This window comes from Pygocentrus nattereri, chromosome 18 (assembly GCF_015220715.1).
Source record: "Pygocentrus nattereri isolate fPygNat1 chromosome 18, fPygNat1.pri, whole genome shotgun sequence".
NCBI lineage: Eukaryota > Metazoa > Chordata > Actinopteri > Characiformes > Serrasalmidae > Pygocentrus > Pygocentrus nattereri.
Genome location: NC_051228.1, coordinates 28,659,304 through 28,685,302, shown reverse-complemented (window position 1 = coordinate 28,685,302; position 25,999 = coordinate 28,659,304). Strand labels below are relative to the sequence as shown.

The 25,999-nt window shown below is 40.3% G+C and overlaps 2 protein-coding genes across 6 annotated transcripts in view; both read right to left on the bottom strand.

Moving 5' to 3' along the window:
- The window catches only part of LOC108410412 (testis expressed 15, meiosis and synapsis associated), a 45,599-nt gene that overhangs the window by 10,550 nt on the left and 9,050 nt on the right, over positions 1 to 25,999 (bottom strand). For 2 of the 5 annotated variants that reach the window (XM_017681468.2, XM_017681470.2), the window contains exons 1-3: positions 2,121 to 2,185; positions 691 to 832; positions 307 to 472 (exon numbers count right to left, since the gene is read on the bottom strand). In XM_017681468.2, the coding sequence (XP_017536957.2) occupies positions 307 to 472; positions 691 to 808 (284 nt within the window). In that variant the 5' untranslated portion in view covers positions 809 to 832; positions 2,121 to 2,185. Of the gene's footprint in view, positions 1 to 306; positions 473 to 690; positions 833 to 1,313; positions 1,460 to 2,120; positions 2,186 to 25,999 lie in introns of those variants that run through there. The other 3 variants (XM_037547365.1, XM_037547366.1, XM_017681469.2) reach the window with 2 other exon arrangements.
- Positions 16,452 to 17,914, bottom strand: purg (purine-rich element binding protein G). The gene has a single exon (XM_017681464.2). It carries the CDS (start codon positions 17,527 to 17,529, stop codon positions 16,480 to 16,482), a length of 1,050 nt encoding a protein of 349 aa, XP_017536953.1. The 5' UTR covers positions 17,530 to 17,914; the 3' UTR covers positions 16,452 to 16,479.

Genomic DNA, 25,999 nt, shown 5'->3' with positions numbered 1-25,999 from the left:
GCAGTTGTACATAATTTTTGGGATATTGAGAAAGCTGTAGTAGTCCATTTTATCTCGGCACAGCCATTTTGTGGTGAAGTATGTGGTGTATAGTTTTCACAGCAGGGGGTTCCCTTTCCACTCATTGCTCGTTATCAGCTGATCACACACTCACAACATTTCACACAGTGTGCCAACAGTAAGTTAGCTAGTCTGAGAACAGAGTTATAGGGAAAAATTCCATTCCGATTTCCATTCCGCTTGCAGAATGGCCACTAGGGGGCCCGCATAAAGATCCCATCTCCTAGTGTGTGATGATCAACTTACCTTTTTTCAGAGAATTCCTTGAGGAACTCCTCATTGTGCACTAACTTTACATCTTTCCACAGCCAGGCATTAGGATGGTCCTTCCTCATGTCTAATCTGGCCTCTCTCAACTTGGACTGAATAAGACTGTAATCCCGGCTTTCCTCGGGGCAAGGCTCCAGGAGTACTGTTCAGCAGAGTACAAGTTAGAGAGCATGGTTAAAACCCACAGGACCAGATATGCAAAGAAATCTAGAGCTTAGGATGAAATTCAGGCTGTTCGCCAAAGTTTCCTATGATGTTTTCTATTCTGACTGAAAAAGCAAAGTGGCTATCTTTCCGTGTCTCAGTGAGATGGCTTAATACATGTTATGTATTTTGAGGTAGTGGGTTAATTGGAGGAACCTTGTCCAGACACCCGCTTCTTCCGGGGTATGGTGAAGTTCCTCAATGCCAGGGTGCCCGCAGGCTTAGTGGGGTTCGTTGAGGAGAGCTGGACTCCTTCCCTCCCTCGTCCCTCCATGTCGGTTTACTACAGAATCTCACCCTGCAAACAATAATGTCTCATTTGAACTCCATGAAAACTGAACATTAGCATGCTAATTTATTTCTATACTCCACCTTGGATGGCCTAAGCCTTGAACATCTGGAAAAAGCTCTTGTGCTAATGTGCGAGGACCCAACCGTTTCAGTTGTAGAAGTGTTAGAAAGCTCTGTCACAGCAGCTGACCACAACACAACGTGTGTAGCCATCTGAAATGACCAGCCATATTATTTTTAACAACACACGTTGCTCATAGCCTTTACCGCTTCCGGCATAGCACCATTACAAATTCTTACAGAAATAACACAATATTCCAATGTATCGCCTCATTGCTACTAGCTTCGATGACCATTGTCAGTTTGACCATGTTTGAATTTCTAGTTCAATGCCTCTTCTAAACTGTGTAGCCTGCTGGTTCCTGACCCCTTTGATGAAACACGATTAAGTTCTAACACACAGCTATGTACTCGAAAACAAATCTCACCCAGTTTCATGTCGGCGGAGGGCCTCGCTGCTGAGTTGTCCTGATTATGACATGTTTCTAATGTTGCAGTCCTCTTTAAATCGACCTTTGTCTACTCTCCGCAGATAAGCATTTGATCCTCCATTTGTTCTGTTTCAACCATGTGACTGTATGACCATGAAAACACACTGAAATACTTTAAACACACTATCCTCAACTGGCATACGCTAATCACCTGAGCCAAACATACAGCTGTATACATAGCGGAAAAGGGTGCAACCAGGAGAAAAATGTTGAAAGGAGAAGTATGTTTATGCACCGTACGTTTCTACTGCTCTCTGCAAAGCGGCAGATAAATGTGGAAATAACAGAGATACAGATCTGTGCGTGAGATATCCTGTGGAAACTGACAATATTACGTAACTTTATGGTGCTAAACACGAGTTTGAGAGAGTTAGAAGAACTTCTCATTGATCTACTGTAGGAAGAAGAGATAGCGGTTCATCTCTCTGTCTTTCATAGTTCAGAGGTAAAGTTGATTTCCATGTGGTAAGCATACATATAATGCACATTCAAAAATATTACAGTGTCATTTGCAGGCAGTAGAGCAATTAATGTTGTTGTACAGTGTTGCTAGATAACAGAAATGCATCACATAGAAAAGCATGGCTAGAAAATAGAATATATTTATTTCTACCACGTATGTATAATGAAACCTACTTCGACCGTTCACACCTGTTCTAACGGCCACTGATGTGTTTTTAGTTTAAAGACATTTCATTAATCACCGTCGATTTAGTTATTCAGATAAAATCTGTATGTACTTACCATTACGACAAAGGCTGCTTAAGCTTTTCTGAGCAAGGGCTGTGTGACCTGTGTTTGTAGGGAACTGTGCAGTTTGTCACTTCAGTTTGAGGAACATCAAGTGAGACATACCAAAAAGGAAATCGCTTGACCTCAAACTCTGAAGTGCAAAGGCACAGGAAATTACCCAGCACTGCTAGCGGTAAAACCATAGGTTGTGCTTCTTTAGTCCAACCACAGCATGAACTTTAACAGAATCAGCTACATGACAGCCCCTAGGGACCATGGAAAATCTACCGTTTAATTATTAAAATTATTTTTTCAATTAATATCATTAAATGGTAAGTGAAAAACAGTTTGAGGATGTGAGGTGACTAATGCAGCAGCAGACCCGACGGACATTGTCTTTCTCAAACATGCTCCTTGTGTGCTCAAGATCATGTGATGTAAAAGCATTAAACTACTCACATGTTAAGCAAAAAGCAAACTTCAGTTTTTAATCAAAATGCCTTTCCGACTTTTTATTGAACATCTCATAACTAGCAATTACTCAGTTACATGTACTCAAGTAAAAGTTTGAGAGATCCACCGCAGTTCTGTTAGTCACTCAGTACTTAAGCTCTTTTTTTGACTTGATACTTTTGTACAATACTTGAGTGTGTGTGTATATATCTGCAGACAGATAGACAGACAGATAGAGAGACAGACAGACGGATAGATAGATAGATAGATAGATAGATAGATAGATAGATAGATAGATAGATAGATAGATAGATACATAAAATGTGCTGTACCTTTTGCACAGGCTGCAACTGAAGGTTTTTTCAATTCGTTAAATTCAGCAAATAAACTGTAACTGTGCATTAAAAAGTTCAGAAGCTTGTTCTCTCCTCCCCTCCCTCCCCCTCTCCCTCTCTTTTTTTTAAATAAAGGGTTTATATTAAATTTAACTGTAATCTTTTTACTGAAATGTTTTCACTATAAATATTTAAAAAGTGAACCAAAACAACAAAATGTTCAGTGGCACAAGTACAAAGAAGAACCACAGTGGCTGTCAGTGTGTTGCAATAATGAAATAAAACATAGGGTGAGAGGTTCGGTCATCCGGGAGTGACTCGGAGTCAGCTGAGGTGGTTCGGGCATCTGGTTAGGATGCCTCCTGGACGCCTCCCTCGGGAGGTGTCACAGGCAAGTCCACCTGGGAGGAGACCCCGGGGAAGACCCAGGACACACTTGCGTGACTAAATCGCCCAGCTGGCCTGGGAGCGCCTCGGAATCCCCCTTGGAGAGCTAGTGGAAGTGGCTGGGGAAAGGGAGGTCTGGGCCTCATTGCTTAGGATGCTGCCCCCGCGACCCGAACCCTGGAGAAGCGGAAGATGATGGATGGATGGATGGATATTTAGTCTGACAAAAGTTTAAAGACTATAAAGAAGTGAGTAAAAAACGTGAGTGAAAGTGAGTAAAAAAAAATTCAGGGTGAGGTGTGACAATTCACAAAATGTCATAGAATTCAGTTTCATGTGATGTGGTGGTGCATTTTTGGATACACAAATATTTTGAGTTCATAAACAAGCCTTATGTTGATATGTTAATGTTTCCATTTTCATTTGGCTAGAGCATTCAACATTATAGGAACAGCACATTCGAGACTTTAGAATTCTGGTTTCTTAGCAGTGTGCAGTTAGTGCCAGCCACAGTACAACGACACCACAAGATACAATATGACACATTATAATACAGTACAGTATTATACAGTATATTGTTAGAGCGCTAATATATACACTGCATATATACGATGCTGTGATACGCTGACTATAAGATCTCTAATGTCTGTGTTGCCCTTGTGAACAGCAGCAGTGTAACAGGAAATGGTGAGATAGTTGCCTCAACTGACCATTGGGAGGAGAGAGGCTAATAGCAGGGGCTTTTTTTTTCTTTTTTTAATCTTTACACAATCTAAAGCAGCAGTTCTGTTTTAACCACTTCCTTTTTCTGCTTACCCTTAATTAGAGGTTCACAAGAAACAGAAGAAAGACTCTAAAGCTGCCCTTAAAGTCATACTATAAAATAATTGCATGGAAATAGCCAGTAGTGCATACAGGAAATGTGAGATGTACTAATTATATGAGAAAACTATTCATGATAGACTACAGCTCCTACTTCTCGGTTTGTAACTCCTCCACAGTCAAAACGTGACTTGCACTTTTTCTGCCATCATTGCCAGTAAAAATGATCTTTGTGTAAACAGGCTGGCACAGTAAATGGAAGACTGAGATAAGTTATATTAAATAAAGTGAAGCAAAAAATATTAATAATTTGGCTTGTACTTAAAATAGGATTTTCCATGCATTCTCCAAACTTAGAGGTCCTGGATTAGCCATAGGAATTTCAGTCAAGTCTGTATTCTGTATTCTCTATGTAAATTAGGCAAGTGCTGATACACAAATCGATGTCACATGACTACATAACCCTTTATCATAGGTTACTGTACTGGTTCAACATTCTATGAAGACAAAAATAAACAACATGTTTAACACAATACATTTAGTGTCCTCAATTTCATTTTCAATAACAGTAATGCATTGGTTGTTGGATATTTTGGGTATTTCTGTCTTTAAAACAAACTTCCCTGATGACTCTTGGCAGTCTTCATTAATTTCCACCTAAAATGCTTTTTATCTTTTTTGTCAGTCATATTGAACATCATGTCTTTGTTCTCCCCTGGATTCTTTTTTCAGGCCAGTTAGTTGACCCTTTACCTAGCACATGTAAGAAAGGTCATCACTGCAGCCTTTATCATGAGCTGTGAAGCTGCTTAGATTAATAACACACTAAAACAGCTGAAGAAACATCAAAACAGCATGAGATCAGTGTGACAGTGAAGTGGGAGTTTGTGAACACTGAGCTACTCTGCATATCTAAAAGTCACTAGTGTGGTGACGGTATTTCAAAGTATGCACTATAGCATCTTGTGTCGATTATCACAGTATTTCTTGTTATTGAATATCTGTAGTTTCTTTAATGTGTAATGTAAACACATACAGATTTGTGAATAATTTAGGACTGCCGACTCAATCATTTTTCATATATATATTTATAGTGTCTCACAAAAATTAGTACACCCCTCACATTTCTGCAAATATTTTTTATATCTTTTCATGGTTCAACAGTATAGAAATTAAACTTGGCTATAACTTAAAGTAGTCAGTGTACAGCTTGTATAGTAGTGTAGATTTACTGTCCTCTGAAAATAACACACAGCCACTAATGTCTAAACAGCTGGCAACACAAGTGAATACACCTCATAGTGAGCATGTCCAAATTGTGTCCAATTGTGTCGTTCCAAGGTTCCAGGTGTGAATGGGGAGCAGGGCTGTTAAATTTGGTGTTTTGGGTACAATTCTGTCATACTGGCCACTGGATATTCAACATGGCACCTCATGGCAAAGAACTCTCTGAAGATGTGGGAAATAGAATTGTTGCTCTCCACAAAGATGGCCTTGGCTATAAGAAGATTGCCATCACCCTGAAACTGAGCTATAGCACGGTGGCCAAGGTCATACAGCAGTTTACCAGGACAGATTCCACTCGGAACAGGCCTTGCCAGGGTCGACCAAAGAAGTTGAGTCTATGTGTTCAGTGTCATATCCAGAGGTTGGCTTCAAAAAATAGACAGATGAATGCTGCCAGCACTGCTGCAGAGGTTGAAGAAGTGGGAGGTCAGCCTATCAGTGGTCAGACCATATGCTGCACAATGCATCAACCTGGTCTGCTTTAGAATCCAGAGGTGGCGCTTTACACCACTACATTTGATGTTTTGCATTGCACTTGGTGATGTAAGTCTTGGATGCAGCTGCCCTGCCATGGGAACCCATTCCATGAAGCTCTCTACACACTGTTCTTGAGCTAATCTGAAGGCTGTATGAAATTTGAAGGTCTGTATCGATTGACTCTGCAGAAAGTTGGCGCCTCTGCGCACTATGCGCCTGAGCATCCGCTGACCCCACTGTCATTTTACGTGGCCTACTAATTTGTGGTTCAGTTGTCATTCCCAATCACTTCCACTTTGTTATAATACCACTGACAGTTGACTGTGGATTATTTAGTAGCGAGAAAATTTCACGACTGGACTTGTTGCACAGATGGCATCCTATCACTGTACCACACTGGAATTCACTGAGCTCCTGAAAGCAACCCATTCTTTCACTAATGTTTGTAGAAGCAGTCTACAGGCCTAGGAGCTTGGTTTAAGACACCTGTGGCAATGGAAGTGATTGGAACACCTACATTCAATGATTTGGATGGGTGAGTGAATACTTTTGGCAATATAATTACATTTATATTACATTTATATTCAGAAATGGCTACAAATCATTAGTGGTGACTTTAAGGTTGGTGGTTAGGAGCAGCCAAAACCCATAACATAACAAAAGTATTATTACCTCAGTGAAATGACTCAAATAGAAGTAGAAGTAGAAAAAACAACTTGTGTAGCAGTTCAAAAGTATCAAAAAAAAAAAAAAAAAACAAGTTAGAGCTGCGCTATATACATTTGAGGTATTTGGAGACCTCTCTGGTGTAAATATGTAATTTCATATAACATATGGAAGCTGTGTTTCAGATCCCTTCAATGAGTGGATGAATCTGACCTTGCAACCACATTGAAGGAGAATTCAAAGAAAACCCTGTCAAAACATGTCTGGGAAGGACATTTCTGCTGAGGACATAAGAAAATGAACTATTTCATCAGTATAATGTTGATTTTGCATTTTGAGGTTCTTCTTGAATCTGTGCATGTGACATTAAAAAATGACATGAAGTGTGACATGGTACAAAAAAATGTAATTATTATTTCAGGTTTAACACGGTGACTTTCTCTTGACTCAGTAATGCTACTTCTTTCAATGTTAACAAAAATTTTATGAAATGCAGCTTTAAATACTGATTGACTTATAGAAATGCACTGGAATTTTTGGTCTATCCATTAAAAAGATGTGACCAATTACACAGCAGTACACATGCGATCACCAACATAAAAAGAATTAGTAAATAAATATCCAAGGCTAAAATGAGGAAAAAGTAGATCCTTTGCTACAACTTCAGTATAAATAAAAGTTTTATTTGAAAATACTCATAAAAATACTAATTCCTAAAAATTTACTCAAGTACATGGAACCTAGTGAACTAATTACCACCTACCTCATTTAGAATAAAGTGTATTTTTGTTTTGCAATTTTCAAATAAATTTATTTATTGTGTAAATGAAAACACGACTGATGTACCACATACTATAGATCAGATTTCCGTTCTTTCATTTTTATTTAACAATAAAATAAAAGAAACAAAGATACAACCAACATATCCACATTCTCCTTTGTTTTAGAAGCATAGGCTTACACATCTTCCCACTTAACAATCTGCAATATATATTCATATATATATATATATCTATCTCTTTTCTTATACTCTGTGACACATTACAAGTTAATAAAAAAGACAAACAGTTTAAACATAAGCTTTAAAAAAAGATTTTATTTGAATTAGATTGTCTATGGATCTTTAGGAGTTTATCCACACAGAGGTCGGGTAACTGTAAATAGGCATCTCATCATATCTCATCGTTTACTTTGGTGCGAGTGTCCTCAACTGCTTAGAACAATGAGAATGATCCTGGATAAGCTACAGTTGTATTCTCTCTGATACTTTTCAAGTCATCCATCCTTCTGTTGGTGCAAACCTAAACAGCTTGCCTTGTCCTGACCTTGGTCAGCCATGTTGGTAAAGGTAAGGCTGACTGAGTGTGCAATTTACAGTTACACAAAACCACTTGTGTTTTTAAGGGAGGATATCTTGTCATTCGGTTTGTGATTGACCAATAACTTCAAGTTTACTCTACTTTATCAATTTTTCACTCGACATGCATGCACCTGGGGTCCGTATGAGCACCTTTATATATCGTAATATAGCACCATTTTTTTTAAAAGTCAGTCAGGACCCAGCTGTTGGCATGCATGAACTTTAAAAACTTTATGTATCCTTCGATCGTACGTATCCTACATGTTGCAACCTTTTACAAACATTACAAGGCAATTAATGAATATTCATACAGTACCATACATGTTAAACGTGAACTAATACAGTACACACGTTAAAGAAAGTGCTACAATACAGAACAATTGCTTTTCTTGTTTTGAGTCTTATAATATTCTATAGGACTATAGGAGGACACACTAATGATGTAGATTACATTATCAAAAGATACACCAAAACATTTTTATTTCACCGTTTCTTTTGTAGTCTTTATCAAACACGTATACTTCTAAATTCCAACTGCAGCACAGATGCCATGATCAACACAAAGAAAAAGAAACAAACCAACAAAGCTTCGATATCCACACCTTTACAGCACATTACCTACACGACTATCAGTTATTAACACATAAAGAGGCCTATGCACTTTGGCCGCTATTTTCAAACTGGTTTCTCTTAATTACTCGTTCTTGTCCTACTGTTAAGAATGCTCAGTTACCCCATTCAAAATTGTCTAACTTTTGCTTTTTAGTTCAAGAAATTTTTTATTTCTTTCGACTTGTGCCTCAAAAAAATACCATAAGAACATCTACATTACATTTTGGTGATAAAGGCAAATAAAATGTTTAACAACAAATCATAAACCTAACCTAAATCATTACAATCACATTGTAATGATTTTAAGGCTTATGGGTTAAAAAGTGTTACTTGAATACAAGTTAGGCTATGCATTATAACAGTCCAATTCTATGAATTCAAGTTTTATGATAAACTACGATAGCTGTGATATAACTTTTCAACACGGCCTCACAGATAGATACTAAGTATGCACTTAATGTAGAGCAGCTCATAAATTTTCTCCTGATCTTCCAATCTAGCAACCTCACCCTGAACTGCCTGGAATCCTTCACTAGGAACTAAACGATGTAAACTAATGATAAATGCAGTATTTGCATACCACTTTGAATAAAATGGTACCAAACAACATGTTATAACATTGTGATCATCTGTCATAAACTATACATCCACAACATACTTTGTTTCTCTGAGGTCAAAGAAAACAAACGTGTATAAATACAAAGTGCATCTTTTTTCATGTTTTATATGTACTATCTGTACTACTACACAGTACTCTGCAATAGTCAGAGATCACCCTTTATTATTTCATTTCCAGTCAAGATGTTCATTAAGCACAAGTCATCTGCTTTTCTGCCTCAAGAAAACAGAAAATGTGCTTTGCAGTGCAGAAGATTAGAAGATTTAGTCACCTTAGAAAGTTAAAATAAAAGCGGTTTATCAGGGCAGTAAGTGTTCATTCGCAAAGAAAAACATTAAGAGTAAATACAAATAACAGTAGTACATGTTGCTGCTGTCAGAACAAAACCTTATATCTCCAAAATGATACCTTTACAGGAGAAGGAACAAACATACCTTTAAATCAAGTCAGTGGAACCATGGAGTTTTTTACAAGTCATTTTTGAGCATTTCTTTTGGTCCATTCATCATGAAATACACACGTAAAGGAATGGGCAACAGGCATTTTCAGATCATGTCAAAAATGGAAATACAAGGTTTTGTTCTGACAGCAGTGTTTGTTTACCCAGTATTGCCTGTGGTTATTTTCCAATACCTGGTTTAGCTGGTTGGTTTTTCATCATGTTAAATCAAATGTGAAATTGATCAAATCCATGCAGCATCTTGGGGCATCAAGGAGAAATCTGGAACCAAACTTCACTCTTCAAACTAACTCAGCAGATATCAACTACTGTATTTCTAAATATGAATTTCATGTTACTTTTAAATGCATTTATGTTTGTTTGAATCTATTTTAACTATATATGATGTTTTTCCTGGCAAAAACACCCTTATTGCTACTATAAACAGTTTTCAATAATATGCTGAATATACAGTTACTTATACTATACTACATACTACACAGAAGCCGTAACAAAAAAATATAATTTCATAAATGTCAGGACTTGGTGCACCCACTGCTATTATTACAGCTTCCATACTTTTAGTTTTCAGAATCTGTAGGGATTATTTTCCACAATTCCAAAGTTCAGTCTTAGAAGTTGGTTTAATTTTCTGATTTTTACAATCCAATGATCCCAAACCCATTCAGTGATGTTAAAGCCTGGAGTGGTCAGTCCATTGTTCTGAGAACACTAGCGGATTTGCCTAAAACATTTGCACAGTACTGCACATTTTCAGTTTTTTTTTCTTGATGCCTAAAAAATTAATCACTCATACTCATAAATTGCCATTTTGACGAGAAATTAAATGAAAGAAGGGTGGTCTCTGACATCTGCACAGTTCTGAAAATCAGAGGTAACATCCTTTATGGCCTTCACTCCTTTCTTTATCACTTTTCAAGGGTACAGCTTTTTCCCATAGAAATCAATTTAATATTCTAATGTCTATTAACTGGCTTTAACAATAGAATCTATAGTTGATGTCAATGCCCAGTATTCATGAGCCCTGAAATATAATAAATGAATAGGAGAAAAGAGCATTCATAAGAGGTAATCAACCACAGTTCTTGAAAAGATTAATAAACAACAATAAAAAAAAAAGAATAAGCTAAAATTTCAAAGACTACTATGGGCCAGTTTTCTGGACTCTGAATTTCCAGATTACTCCTAGACTAGAATTTCCACTTTTTGTGTAATTTATTTCGAGACTAGGTGTAATCCACGTCCGGAAAATGAACCCAAAAAATTTGCAGCTAGCAGAAATGTTCCATAACAGGTGCGGCCCCTTGAGGCAGCTTTCATCATACAATATGCATACAGTCAGTCATACTAAAATGAGGAACCTCTATGCAAACATTACAATGAAAGATACTGCCAATCACACGCAATGTTTCTTGGTCATGTCTCTATATCGTATTCTGCTGCTCTCTTGCTTTACGAGACCTTAACGGTGACAAAACAGAGCTGAAACGATGACAGGTCACATGATACAGCTAAAACTGGTCCAAATACTTATAAGTACTCTATAGAGGCTAAATGTGCTGTAATTTCCTTGTGAGACGGTCTTAATGTGCACGATTGTCTTAAATCTCACATGCGTGAGAAACAGATCCCTCCTTGGAGTCACATGGGTGAGAAGTAGTCCCTTCTTGTAAGTTCAAATAGTAGAAGCAGCAGCAGCAGCTAAAAGTGCTGTTTTAATAAAGTGCTTGTGGGAAGTGCTGCTTACGTCTTATGTCTTAGGCCGTTTTTAATGGGTCAGCCATGTGAGCTAAGCTCACATGACACCTTCTTCATGTTCCACTATCACATATAAGAGAAACAGAACTGTAAAACAGATAGCTCTATAAATTGCTAATGGTCAAAAATGCATCATATAGCTAGTTAATAACTCTACCGTTATATCAAAGTCATTTAAAGCACTAAGAACCAATAGGAATGGGCAAACGGATTGCTTTTTTGTCAGCTGGACATTATTTGCATACGTGAACAAGCTCAAGTACATCTCTCAGACCACACATTAACTCTAACAAGAAATAAGGGGGAAGTGATGTTTCAACAGTAACCTCTGAATTGACCTTTTAGCTTTTATTGTGCTCTGAGGCGTGAACAAATGTCCAGTAGCACAAATTTGTCCCCACAGAAAAGGCATTTGAAGGGCTGCTGCCAGTCAGTTATGAGGCTGGCATATGACTTGAGACACTGCTTGCTGAGTGCTGCTGTTTGAATGTCAAATGTCAAGCGTCTCGTAAACACCTCTTTCCTACGACGACTATATTTCCACAGACCTTTCTTTTGTTTTTTTTTTTTTAAAAAGATTTACTTTTTCTCCTTCTACGCTCACACTGCAATTGCACAACCCCCTTTAATACATTTGACTGGAATTTAAGCAGGTACTAAAATGCAGATTTAGCCTTATGAACATTACATAAGAGTGCTTTAAGTATTTGTGCTGTCCTCAGGATGAATGGCAATGCCAAGACAGCGCCACAAAAACGGCTTCCATTAGTTTAAGCCTTTGAGAAGACCTCATAACAGTTAAACTGTATAGTCAGTTATGACATGAAGCCCTGTTTTAAGTATGAAAGCAGTTAAAGCCCTTAACATACCGGTCAGGTATGTATGTTCTTTTATATACTATAGCTTGTTAAGATACGATGTGACTACCCATTGGTCACTCGCTAAAGATTACGACTCTATTAAGAATGTCGCGAGCATGCCAAACAGTGAAACAATAACCAGGTCTTCTTGCACATATAAATAAGCGCTACTATATTTTGAATCTACACATTTTCACAATTCAATAAACAATGTGACCTTAATGTGAATTTGTTTTAATTAAACTCTGTGCAGGGATGAGGGACGTTGAATTTTTAATTAGGAAAACCCATAGCAAATGTGTAGCTAGCTTTGCTCTAATTTATAAAAAGTGGGTCTGTGAACACCGGTCAGCGCAAATGCTCTTAAGCAATTACATCAAAAGCCATCTCAGTATTAGGTACGCTTGCCGTGAAGCAGGTCCTAGCATGCTAAACCAATGGTGATGATGACTATGATAATGACCAGTATCTGAACAGCACTCCTTTATGTTTTTCCATTTACCAACTGCTATATAAATGTAAGAGGGGAATATATTTAAACAGGTCAAACAACAGGCCACTAATCCACCTTCAGTTAAATCCTCAATCTGTCTATTGTCATTTTAACTAGCTGCTAGTGTTTCTATCCCTGTCTAATGGTGCAGAGAGAAGGAAAGGGCTTGTTTATATGTAAACAATGGTATTTTTTGATATTAGTCTTTCATAATGAACTATTAGCCATATGCAAACATTGAACATGGTCAGTCAAATGGCGTTTTGTTGATTTTCTCAGTGAGAATAAGTAAACACATCCTCTACTTATAGCTGCTGTCAAAAAACAAAAAAATCTCCAAAATGGTAAATTTACAGGAGAAAGTGAAATATGTACTTTACTTTTAATGTAAGTCAATGGAACCAGATGTTTTTCCAAACCACTCTGGGCCATTTCTTTTAGTCTATTCCTTATGAAATCTACACACAATGTAAAGGGCAACAGATATTTCCAAATAATGTCAAAAACTGAAAAACAACAAAAATGGAGATACAAGGTTTTGTTCCAACAGTAGAGTTATACTGCATTTGACTAGGCTTGTAAGTGGGAAGTCAGAGCTCAGAATTGCTCTCCAAGAAAGCCAGTATTATAGCAACAGCCTTTGCTAATGAATTATGTTTTTAGCTTCTCAAAACAGTGAATGCTATGGCCAATGTTTCAGATGTTGTCCAACCTAAGGCAAATATGATTTTAATATAGAAAGCTGGTACACTGATTTGACATCAAACTCTGAGCACAGAGATGAGAACACCAGTTAATCAAAGCATTAAATATGCAAATTTTATTGCACTATTTCTATGTATTTGCTAAATGTGCTGGAATAAAAATAAAACATTTAAGTTTAAATATGCTAGAATGTTTGCACAGGAGTGTGTCCTCTGTAGAACTTTAAAAATCAACAAAGCGTGGAATTTTACCAGTAATTATGCCCAAACATTTGCACATGACTGTATATCGCTCCATATCATCTGTGTATGATGAGAAGAGGCATAATATTTAATTCTATGAAATTGTTTTCCTGTATTAAGAATTTTAATACAGATTTACTTTTTCTTACATTTTATATGGAAAACTGTGCAAAGGTGTTGCAATTGCATTAAGCCTCGTGTGAGTACAACAGGCCAAGATTTTTGCTCCAAATATGCAATTGGCTGATTTAAGATTAAGATTAAGTGACCCTTATTAGTCCCATAACAGGGAAATTTCACCTCTGCATTTAACCCATCCGTGAATGAAACACCACATACACACTAGGGGGCAGTGAGCACACTTGCCTGGAGCGGTGGGCAGCCCTATCCGCAGTGCCCAGGGAGCAGTTGGGGGTTAGGTGCCTTGCTCAAGACAATTATTTATTTTTATTATTATTTTATGACCTCAATAGTGTGAGATAAGTAGGTGCACTGCATTTGAATGCTGCTGCTACACCTGTACCACTGTCATAGCATAATTATACATGACTCATTGTGCTAAATAGCCAATTGCCTCTTGCTTTGAAGCTTTTTTAGAATGTTCCTATTAAATAAAAGACTCCATTTTCATTAACAAACTAAAAAGTAAATATGATATTTATCTTACAATTTTGGCTAACAGAAAGTGCTGAAATTGGGCTAGTGTGTTTCATTTAGCCCACACAGTGTGAGCTTCGGATTTAAAAAAAGATTAAAAATCTGCCCAAAAAGCTGGCCAATTAGGTTGTCAAGAAATTGGTAAGAGCCATAAAAAATTCATGATTGGTGAATCTCGACATACAAAATCAACTGGAATCATTACATGATCAAGTTATAGACATATGTTGCCTTGCTCTTGTTATTTTAACAGAACATTTCTTTCTGTTTTGTAGAAAATGTGTAACAGGAGAAAAATAAAGCCAGAATTTCCTCATGCATCTTTACACTACATTGTTGTTTTTTCTCTTGATCTTTTATTTGAGTTATTGTAAACTTTTACTTCCTTAACCTAAAAGTTTGTAAATGGTCACTTTGCAAAACTCTTCCATGTACAGTACTACATCTCTGACATGCGAACCTCTTCCCTAGTTAATTCATTTATATATTCTTCTAATTTAATCTGACCTTCCGCCCAGCAAGAAGCATTTTTGTATTCATCCTTCAAAGCTTGTTCACTCTGCCTGGGTGCAAATGGTCTGTCCACAGAAATGTGTATTACTACCACCAATTCTGGATGTGTAAAACAGGCATTTTAAATTGCTACTTGATTCAACTAATCACGCAAGTGCATTCGCTTGGACACACCCACACACACCCAGACCCACACCCACCCACACACACACACACACACACACACACACACACAAGGGTTTCAGCATGGCTGAAGAATGTGTAATGAAATGTTTGTCCTCTGAAACTTTATCCTAGGGATGAGTCATGAACAGTCATGAATTTTTTAAAAACAGTGAATTTGGGCTTTTTTGATTGTCATTTTTGATATTCAAATCATCATGTAGTTTTGGCTGTCACTACCTGATTTGAGCCGGAAACCCGATTTGGACTATGCATGTGCAAGAACATTGTAAAACGACACCGGAAATGACACACCTTTGCTGCGTGATTATGAAAGTTAGTGGAAAATAATTGCGAGCAGCTTAAATAATTGCAATCAACTGATTTTGTGGTAATTGTGACAGGCCTAGTTCTCAGTGTAAATTTGTCACCTATTACAGATTTGCTGTCTGCGGCTGGGTTTAAAACAGCACAGTAACAGATGTTGAGTGGAATCACTGTCTCTGGTGGTGTCTGCCCTATCTGTTTGGTGTGCAGTAGCCTATAGCCTTAAAAGTCTATTATTCTTCTGTGTGTGGGTGTGGGGGGGACATTTGAATATTTCCCAAATAATGCCGTACAAATTGGAATATCAAATTTGACTGAAATGCCCATCCCTACTTTAAACTGTACCTAACCTCTAGCAAAGCCTCTTAACCTAAGCGTAGCTCCTTCATATCCTGCCAACCTGCTTTCGAACTGGCACCAATCATCCGTATATTAAAAAGAAAAAAAAAGAGCAATGCTGCTAGGCTAAATGTAAAAGTGCTATTGTAGTTGACCAGAGTCGTACAGTACAGTAACAGGCTATAGAGGTACACCGTGTGGAAAACAGGCTTAGAAATTAGAACACTGGAGCCGATCACTTCTGCTAGGTGTGAAGCATCTGACACACACACTCACATACTCACCATGGCGTGCACCGTTTTACACACACACACACACACACACACACACACACACACACACACACACACACACACACACACACACATCCTGGTAAGCCACAAGCCTGGTGCCAGAAGTAAATCATGAGTGGGGCATCCTAAAACCACTGAGGAGCTGGGGTGGGGGTCGGGGTTTATCCTCCCAAAGCATACAATGCATTCTTAAAATGCATCCTATACGAAGTGATACAGACATCTCTTCTACGTTAAACAACGTAGCCTTTTAAACTGGAAAACTCCACAAACGTTTAGTTGCACTTTTTTGCCAATGAGCAGCACGTGCAAAATAGTGGGCTCAGCGGGGTAATGGCTAGGTGGTCGGGCATTTCCCCTTGACGCCAGGACTGGTGTCCACACAAACCCATACACACACACACCACACACTCACGTGCGCGCGCACACACACACATATACACACACCATGGTGACTCGATTTGCACTACCCCCCCCCCCCCCCCCCCCCCCCTCTTTCCCCCCTCTTTCCCCGGCACAACACACACACAAGGGCGAGCCGTCGTCAGTCCTCGTTCTCGTCGGCGTCCGCGCGCCTCTCCGTCCTCCTGTCCGCTCGGCACGCCAGTATGCGGCGCATCTCCTCCTCGTAGCGCATGAAGCTCTCACCGAAGCGCGCCCACGCCTTCAGCGGAACGGTGATGGCGCTGCGGTGAGGCTGCCGCACCTCGCTCACCTTCAGGAAGACGCCGCGCCGGTTCGCGCCCACGTCGAAGTAGAAGCGCTTGTTGTCCACGCGGAAGGACGCGGCCTCGGGCAGAAGCGCGCGCGCCCCCTCTCCGCGGCCCCGGTCTCCTGCGAGCGCGCGCTCTCCGGCCTCCTCGGCGTCCGCGTCGCCGAAGTCGTCGATGAGCTGCGAGAGCGCGTCGCGGAACTCGATAAGCCCCTGCGCGGGCAGCACCACCGTCTGCTCGGCCGTTGCTCCTGCGGCGCCCGTCCCGTAGTAGCCCACGCCTCCACTGGCCATCCTACCAGTGCCACTGCTGACCGCCTGCCTGATCCGGAGGAACCGCCCGCGCTGGTTCTCCTTCAGGTCCAGGTAATACTTGCGGTTGTCGCGTTCGATCAGCTCGCTCTTCAGCACGCGCTGCGCTGCCGCCGCCGCGTGCTCGTCGGACGGTGTCGGCGAACCGGAGCCAGCCTCGCGCTCGTCGTCGTCTTGCTCGTCCTCGTGCCTACCCTGCTGAGCCTGGCGAAGTCCAGCGCGCGCGTAGCAGTCGATGAAGCCGCCCAGGCTGCAGCGGAGCTCGGGCGCGAGCGCCATGGACAGCGTGAGCTTGCTCTTACGCACGCCGTCGCCTCTGCCCCGGCCGCCGCTGCCGCCGCCCCCTCCTGCTCCTCCGCGCCCGCGGCCCAGCCACACCTCGGCGATCTTGAGGAAGCGGCCCCTCGCGCTCTGCTTCACGTCCAGGTAGAACCGCTTCTTCTGCACATCCACGCGCTTCGAGGCCAGTTCCTGCACATCCACGCACGGCGGCGGCGGCGGCGGGAACGCGCCGCGCGGACATTCTGCTACCCTCCCTCGGCCTCTGCTGCCGTCAGCCATCATCATCATCCTCACTTGCTCACTCAGTCAGTCACATCCCTCGCGGACCCGGCTCCTGGCTCTCTCCATGCGGCTCGAGCTCCTCTCGCTCCTCGTCCTCGTCGTCGTCGTTCGGGTTTGTTTCAGCGCGTGCTCGACGAGTAACCTCGCTTGACCTGAAAATGGCAGCTGAGCCGGCTAAGCGGAGACATCGGCTCGCGCTCGAGTCCCCCGGTAGGAAAGGTCAAGCGAACCGCACGGAGACTCATCAACTAACCATGGGTGCCTTTTTCGTTCTACCGCTCGCGCTGTCTTTTCTCCTCACTGCAAACCTGACACTTATCCGAGGCTGCTGGAAACACCAGCGAGTCTGCTGAAACGAGGGAGAGAGGGAGAGAGATAGGGAGAAAGAAGGGAACCGTCCAATCCTGGAAGCCACTAGAGGGCGCTGCAACAGCACAGCGCAAATGAACTCAATGACCCTCCCCCCTCCCCCTCACACTTACTCTCCAGCGGCTTAAAGACACAGACAGTGAATTGAAGCCCAACGTTCAAGTTCACGTTCAAATGAACCTCATTTTCTTCGCCTGTTCTGCCACCAGAACGATAAATGATTAGCTGAGGTTGCGTACAGAGGCTCTTACGCTCGTTTGCACGCACATCTTTCAGCTTCCACGTCTATACGTTCCTCCCTTCATTCCCTACCTTTATGTAGCCGGTGCTAGTTCTCAGATGGATTTAAGACACCATTTCACCTCACATGCCCTTAGCTGATGTTACTGTCTATTGATAGGTCTCCTGTTTTTCCCTCCCTCTCCTATTTAGGCCTCTCTGTGTCAGCTTTAAGCTCTAGGTAGAGGCTTTGAAGCACAAGGTTATTTAACACAAGGGTCCTGAAAGCCCATAGTATAGATTAGCCTTTTTAAAAAGCTATTTCTGACAACACAATTGGCATCTGAGGACATGGGATGAGATTGCAAGCTGAATGCTGACAAGGCTGCGGCGTACAGCTCGTGTCGTAGGGAGGAAGGGAGATGTCCTCAGATGCCCCCTGCTCCCACTGAATATGAAAGCTGATGGTAATTAAGCCTCTCCATGCATCATTTTCTGGGTAAGAGTATCTGTTAAATACAATGTAATGTAGGTCTAGCAGACCTCTAATAATGTAATGGATGCCTTTTAACACTGCATGTAACAAAAGGCCTGTAATGGGTCGATTTCAAGTTTGTAAACAAAATGCAGTGCTCATCTCAGATGATCTTAATGATCTTAGTCTGGCGGTTTAGATGGTCATATATATATATATATATATATATATATATATATATATATATATATATATATATATGAAGCATGAATTTCTGCATCCAGAACACCTAACAGAAAACCTGCTTCAGAAAATCTAGTGTGATACACAAAATTTCTCGAGATATCGGACACTCTCAGTGGACGTCCGTCATCAGCTGTGCAGGCAAACTGATTATCAAGCTGCATGAGGTGAAGCACACAATATTCCATTTGAAACGTGTTTAAAGTAGAAGGTTTGTGGTTCCAAAGTTCAGAAACTGTAGCTATGCTCACCCCAGGAACAATGGGCAGGCTTCAGGAGGCCAGGCCTATCCTGGATGACCACTGTGCCTCCATGTCCCCTAAGGTGCTTCCAAGCAATACTTAGCTTTGTAACCTATTTACTATCAATACATTATAGTTACATGCTAGTATTCGTAAGGATGCTAAATATAAATACAGGAGTTACAGTATTGAATGCCGCCTGTGAGTTTCTCACAGTGTCCGCATGAATTTCCTCCAGCTGCCCTTATTTGCTGGTTTGAAAACATGGATAATATATGGATTGGCCACAATTGTTCTAGTATGTGGGTCTGTGGCTTTGCGCAGCTGTAGTCTGTGACCCTGAGTAGCGCTTCCCTCAGGAGAGCAGTCGATGAGAGTTAATAGCTAATCAGATTGCAGGATTCTACTAGCCATGAGATTGCAGATCAGAGCTGCATTGAGCCCCGACAAAACATAGCAGAACATTTATTTAAACGGAAATGGTGATGTGTCGAACACAATGTGTTGTGTTATTCTAGCATTGCAATTATGGCAGTTGAAAAGGATTCAGGTAATCAATCAGAATGCATTATTAATCTAGCCAATCAAAATGCACTATTCAGGTAGCAATTAAGAGCATTGGATTCAATTAGCCATTCAGAATACAGCATTCAGGTAGCCAATCAGAATGCTGGATTAACTTCAACTAGCCAATCAGACTGAAGATTTTAACTAACCATTCACAGCACAGCATCCAACACATTGACTCAAACAGCCAAACAAAGTGTAGGATTCAATTAGCCAAACACATTGCAGGATTTAACTAGCCAGTCAGTGTACAGCAATCAAAGAGCAGAATTCAACTACAGTGCACAGCATCAAGGTAGCCCAGGGGCGCTCAGTCCTGATCCCAGAGATCTACTACCCTGGAGAATCCAGATCCCACACACTTGGCTCTAATACTCAGATGCCACTGAAGGCCTTCATGAATCAGGTACATTAGATTAGGGTTGAAGCAAAACTCTGCAGGGTGTTAGGGCACCCCTGAGGTAGCCAATCAAAACACAGCATTCATGTAGCCAGTTAGAGCTTAGAGTATAGCTAATCAGAGGAAAGGATTCAGGTAAGTGATCAGAGTGCAGCATTCAGATAGCCAATCAGAGCACAATATGCATTCAGTAAGCCAGTTAGAGCACATGATTCAGGCAGCCAATCAGAGGGCAGGATTCAAGTAGCCAATCACAGTGTTGGTTTCAAGGGTGAAAGAGAGAGAGAGAGAGAGAGAGAGAGTATGAAGAGATAGAGACAAAGAGAAACTGTGTGGCTGTTTAGGGTGAAATACACTGAAACACTAGCAAACACACGTTATTGGCACACAACCATAAACATTTAAGCACACACACACACACTAATTGCTCACAGCTATGAAACACTTGCCCATGTGTGTGAATGATTGCACACAGGCAGCCATGGACATGGTAAGTAGGCGTGCTGAGTTTAAGGTTGATTAACTGCAACAGCCAAAAATAATTTTAAAAAGATCTGAAAGTAAAAGTGAATATCTATATATAGTGAATATCTGCTTGTTTTAGAGTGTATTTTATGTTTAATTATAGATTTTCAAAACCTGCAGTAGCCACACACTGTTTTTGTTAATGTGTTTTCACTGAAGAGAGCTGTTTCCTTTGTCCACTTTTGGCCACTTTAGGGGTGCATCGCTAAAACACACACAGGTTGAGGTGCAAAGGGGGAAAGTGCACAGCTGTAGACCATTTCTGAACCCAGACCATGCCTTTTTTAATTCTTATTTTAATTAGTGTTACTGAGCTCTACTAAAACCTGAGTACACTGATTTATCCATGTGATGATCAGTCACCTTAGTGTTACTGAGCTCTTTTGATGGACGATCAAACTAATGATCTCAGTAAATGTCTATTCTGAATGTATTCTTTATATGTTACTTTTTATGCATTATTATAGTATATGTTACTGATTTAGGACAGTGTATTCAGTGTTTCAACCCTCACTACTTTTTCAAATTATTTTGCTAAACCCTGGTAATGTGATCTAACAATCTGAGTATGGGGGTTGTTTGAACATCCTATTACAGCAAAATGACTTCCAGACATGCTGAAAACTGTAGTGTACTCACCAGTGACTGCAGCCTGCAGGGACATGGAAAGGTGTTTTATGTTGGGGGTATGGAATGTAAACAGTGACATCAAAATGATATGCCTTTTTTCGTTTAAATAATTTTGATAATTTATGTCAATCAGAGCATGTGCCACAATGTGGCAAGAGACCAGAATATGCCCATATAAATGACCCATCGGGCATCTGCTTTCTTTCCTTCTGGACAAAATTTTTTCAAATAAGTTGAGCTGTGTCCATTCAGATTGTTGAAGTTTGGCACGGTCAGTGTGCAAAATATCCTTTGGTATTCGGGGACCCCATGTTGTTTGGCTACTCTTATTGCCACAGCACATTGGACGTGCTGCATTGTGTTGCGCAGCATCCCAGAATTAGAAACCATTGTTTTTAATAGAGGTACGCACTACACAACGTATGTGGTGGCCTTTACTCACTTACCACAGCAGAGCTGATGCTAGCTTTAATGACAACAAACTGGTTGGTTTAACAATTCTTCTTCTGGAAATACTCTTTCAGGCTTTGTAATGCATTCACACATTAATGTAAACCCTTTTTTTTTGGTTTAAAAAATAGGCTAATGATGTCTTGGGAAATTGGGCAAGATTCAGATTAACATAAGTGCTATGGCTTGTTGTAAAGCTTTTACAATAGTTACAGTTGCAAGGCTATGAAGGACCAAATGGGTGAACCAGTTTGCTACGGCTCCTCCCTGAGGAAGATACCAAAATATATGGGTGAATCAGCTAAACAGTAAATTTATATTTAGGCGTCAGACAGGTCAAAGTAAGTTTATTTTCAGTTTATTTTACAACTTTGATTATTGATAAGACATTCAGGGGTCCAAGAGGTTAATTAGGGAACCCTCAAGAACCCTGTTATGATAACCAGTTGTGTAACTCACAGTCACACACTCAAAGATACTGCAAGCAGGAAATACAGCTGATAAATGAATGTATTCAAAGCTTGGGACATCGTTACAGCTTCTTTATGTTTAATAACTGATCATCATATTGATTTATCAGTCTACTCTGGCTTTAGCAGAGCTCAGTAACACTGAGATTAATAACTGATCATCACATTGATTGATCAGTCTACTCAGGCTTTAGCAGAGCTCAGTAACACTGACATTAATAACTGATGCTCACATTGATTTATCAGTCTACTCAGGCTTTAGCAGAGCTCAGTAACACTGAGATTAATAACCGATGCTCACATTGATTTATCAGTCTACTCAGGCTTTAGCAGAGCTCAGTAACACTGAGATTAATAACTGATCTTCACATTGATTGATCAGTCTACTCAGGCTTTAGCAGAGCTCAGTAACACTGAGATTAATAACTGATGCTCACATTGATTTATCAGTCTACTCAGGCTTTAGCAGAGCTCAGTAACACTGACATTAATAACTGACTCACATTGATTTATCAGTCTACTCAGGCTTTAGCAGAGCTCAGTAACACTGAGATTAATAAGTGACTCACATTGATTGATCAGTCTACTCAGGCTTTAGCAGAGCTCAGTAACACTGATATTAATAACCAATGCTCACATTGATCAGTCTACTCAGGCTTTAGCAGAGGTCAGTAACACTGAGATTAATAACCGATGCTCACATTGATTGATCAGTCTACTCAGGCTTTAGCAGAGCTCAGTAACACTGAGATTAATAACCGATGCTCACATTGATTTATCAGTCTACTCAGGCTTTAGCAGAGGTCAGTAACACTGAGATTAATAACCGAAGCTCACATTGATTTATCAGTCTACTCAGGCTTCAGCAGAGCTCAGTAACACTGACATTAATAACGGACTCACATTGATTGATCAGTCTACTCAGGCTTTAGCAGAGCTCAGTAACACTGAGATTAATAACTGATGCTCACATTGATCAGTCTACTCAGGCTTTAGCAGAGCTCAGTAACACTGAGATTAATAACCGATGCTCACATTGATCAGTCTACTCAGGCTTTAGCAGAGCTCAGTAACACTGACATTAATAACTGATGCTCACATTGATTGATCAGTCTACTCAGGCTTTAGCAGAGCTCAGTAACACTGAGATTAATAACTGATCATCACATTGATTGATCAGTCTACTCAGGCTTTAGCAGAGGTCAGTAACACTGAGATTAATAACCGATGCTCACATTGATCAGTCTACTCAGGCTTCAGCAGAGCTCAGTAACACTGAGATTAATAACGGATGCTCACATTGATTGATCAGTCTACTCAGGCTTTAGCAGAGCTCAGTAACACTGACATTAATAACTGATTCACATTGATTTATCAGTCTACTCAGGCTTTAGCAGAGCTCAGTAACACTGAGATTAATAACTGATGCTCACATTGATTGATCAGTCTACTCAGGCTTTAGCAGAGCTCAGTAACACTGAGATTAATAACTGATCTTCACATTGATTGATCAGTCTACTCAGGCTTTAGCAGAGCTCAGTAACACTGAGATTAATAACTGATGCTCACATTGATTTATCAGTCTACTCAGGCTTTAGCAGAGCTCAGTAACACTGACATTAATAACTGACTCACATTGATTTATCAGTCTACTCAGGCTTTAGCAGAGCTCAGTAACACTGAGATTAATAACCGATGCTCACATTGATTTATCAGTCTACTCAGGCTTTAGCAGAGCTCAGTAACACTGACATTAATAACTGACTCACATTGATTTATCAGTCTACTCAGGCTTTAGCAGAGCTCAGTAACACTGAGATTAATAACCGATGCTCACATTGATTTATCAGTCTACTCAGGCTTTAGCAGAGCTCAGTAACACTGACATTAATAACTGACTCACATTGATTTATCAGTCTACTCAGGCTTTAGCAGAGCTCAGTAACACTGAGATTAATAACCGATGCTCACATTGATCAGTCTACTCAGGCTTTAGCAGAGCTCAGTAACACTGAGATTAATAACCGATGCTCACATTGATTTATCAGTCTACTCAGGCTTTAGCAGAGCTCAGTAACACTGAGATTAATAACTGATCTTCACATTGATTGATCAGTCTACTCAGGCTTTAGCAGAGCTCAGTAACACTGAGATTAATAACTGATGCTCACATTGATTTATCAGTCTACTCAGGCTTTAGCAGAGCTCAGTAACACTGACATTAATAACTGACTCACATTGATTTATCAGTCTACTCAGGCTTTAGCAGAGCTCAGTAACACTGAGATTAATAACCGATGCTCACATTGATTTATCAGTCTACTCAGGCTTTAGCAGAGCTCAGTAACACTGACATTAATAACTGACTCACATTGATTTATCAGTCTACTCAGGCTTTAGCAGAGCTCAGTAACACTGAGATTAATAACCGATGCTCACATTGATCAGTCTACTCAGGCTTTAGCAGAGGTCAGTAACACTGAGATTAATAACCGATGCTCACATTGATTGATCAGTCTACTCAGGCTTTAGCAGAGCTCAGTAACACTGAGATTAATAACTGATCTTCACATTGATTGATCAGTCTACTCAGGCTTTAGCAGAGCTCAGTAACACTGAGATTAATAAGTGACTCACATTGATTGATCAGTCTACTCAGGCTTTAGCAGAGCTCAGTAACACTGATATTAATAACCAATGCTCACATTGATCAGTCTACTCAGGCTTTAGCAGAGGTCAGTAACACTGAGATTAATAACCGATGCTCACATTGATTGATCAGTCTACTCAGGCTTTAGCAGAGCTCAGTAACACTGAGATTAATAACCGATGCTCACATTGATTTATCAGTCTACTCAGGCTTTAGCAGAGGTCAGTAACACTGAGATTAATAACCGAAGCTCACATTGATTTATCAGTCTACTCAGGCTTCAGCAGAGCTCAGTAACACTGACATTAATAACGGACTCACATTGATTGATCAGTCTACTCAGGCTTTAGCAGAGCTCAGTAACACTGAGATTAATAACTGATGCTCACATTGATCAGTCTACTCAGGCTTTAGCAGAGCTCAGTAACACTGAGATTAATAACCGATGCTCACATTGATCAGTCTACTCAGGCTTTAGCAGAGCTCAGTAACACTGAGATTAATAACTGATCATCACATTGATTGATCAGTCTACTCAGGCTTTAGCAGAGCTCAGTAACACTGAGATTAATAACCGATGCTCACATTGATCAGTCTACTCAGGCTTTAGCAGAGCTCAGTAACACTGAGATTAATAACGGATGCTCACATTGATTGATCAGTCTACTCAGGCTTTAGCAGAGCTCAGTAACACTGACATTAATAACTGATTCACATTGATTTATCAGTCTACTCAGGCTTTAGCAGAGCTCAGTAACACTGAGATTAATAACTGATGCTCACATTGATTGATCAGTCTACTCAGGCTTTAGCAGAGCTCAGTAACACTGAGATTAATAACCGATGCTCACATTGATCAGTCTACTCAGGCTTTAGCAGAACTCAGTAACACTGACATTTATAACTGACTCACATTGATTGATCAGTCTACTCAGGCTTTAGCAGAGGTCAGTAACACTGAGATTAATAACCGATGCTCACATTGATTTATCAGTCTATTCAGGCTTCAGCAGAGCTCAGTAACACTGACATTAATAACTGACTCACATTGATTTATCAGTCTACTCAGGCTTTAGCAGAGCTCAGTAACACTGAGATTAATAACCGATGCTCACATTGATCAGTCTACTCAGGCTTTAGCAGAGGTCAGTAACACTGAGATTAATAACCGATGCTCACATTGATTGATCAGTCTACTCAGGCTTCAGCAGAGCTCAGTAACACTGAGATTAATAA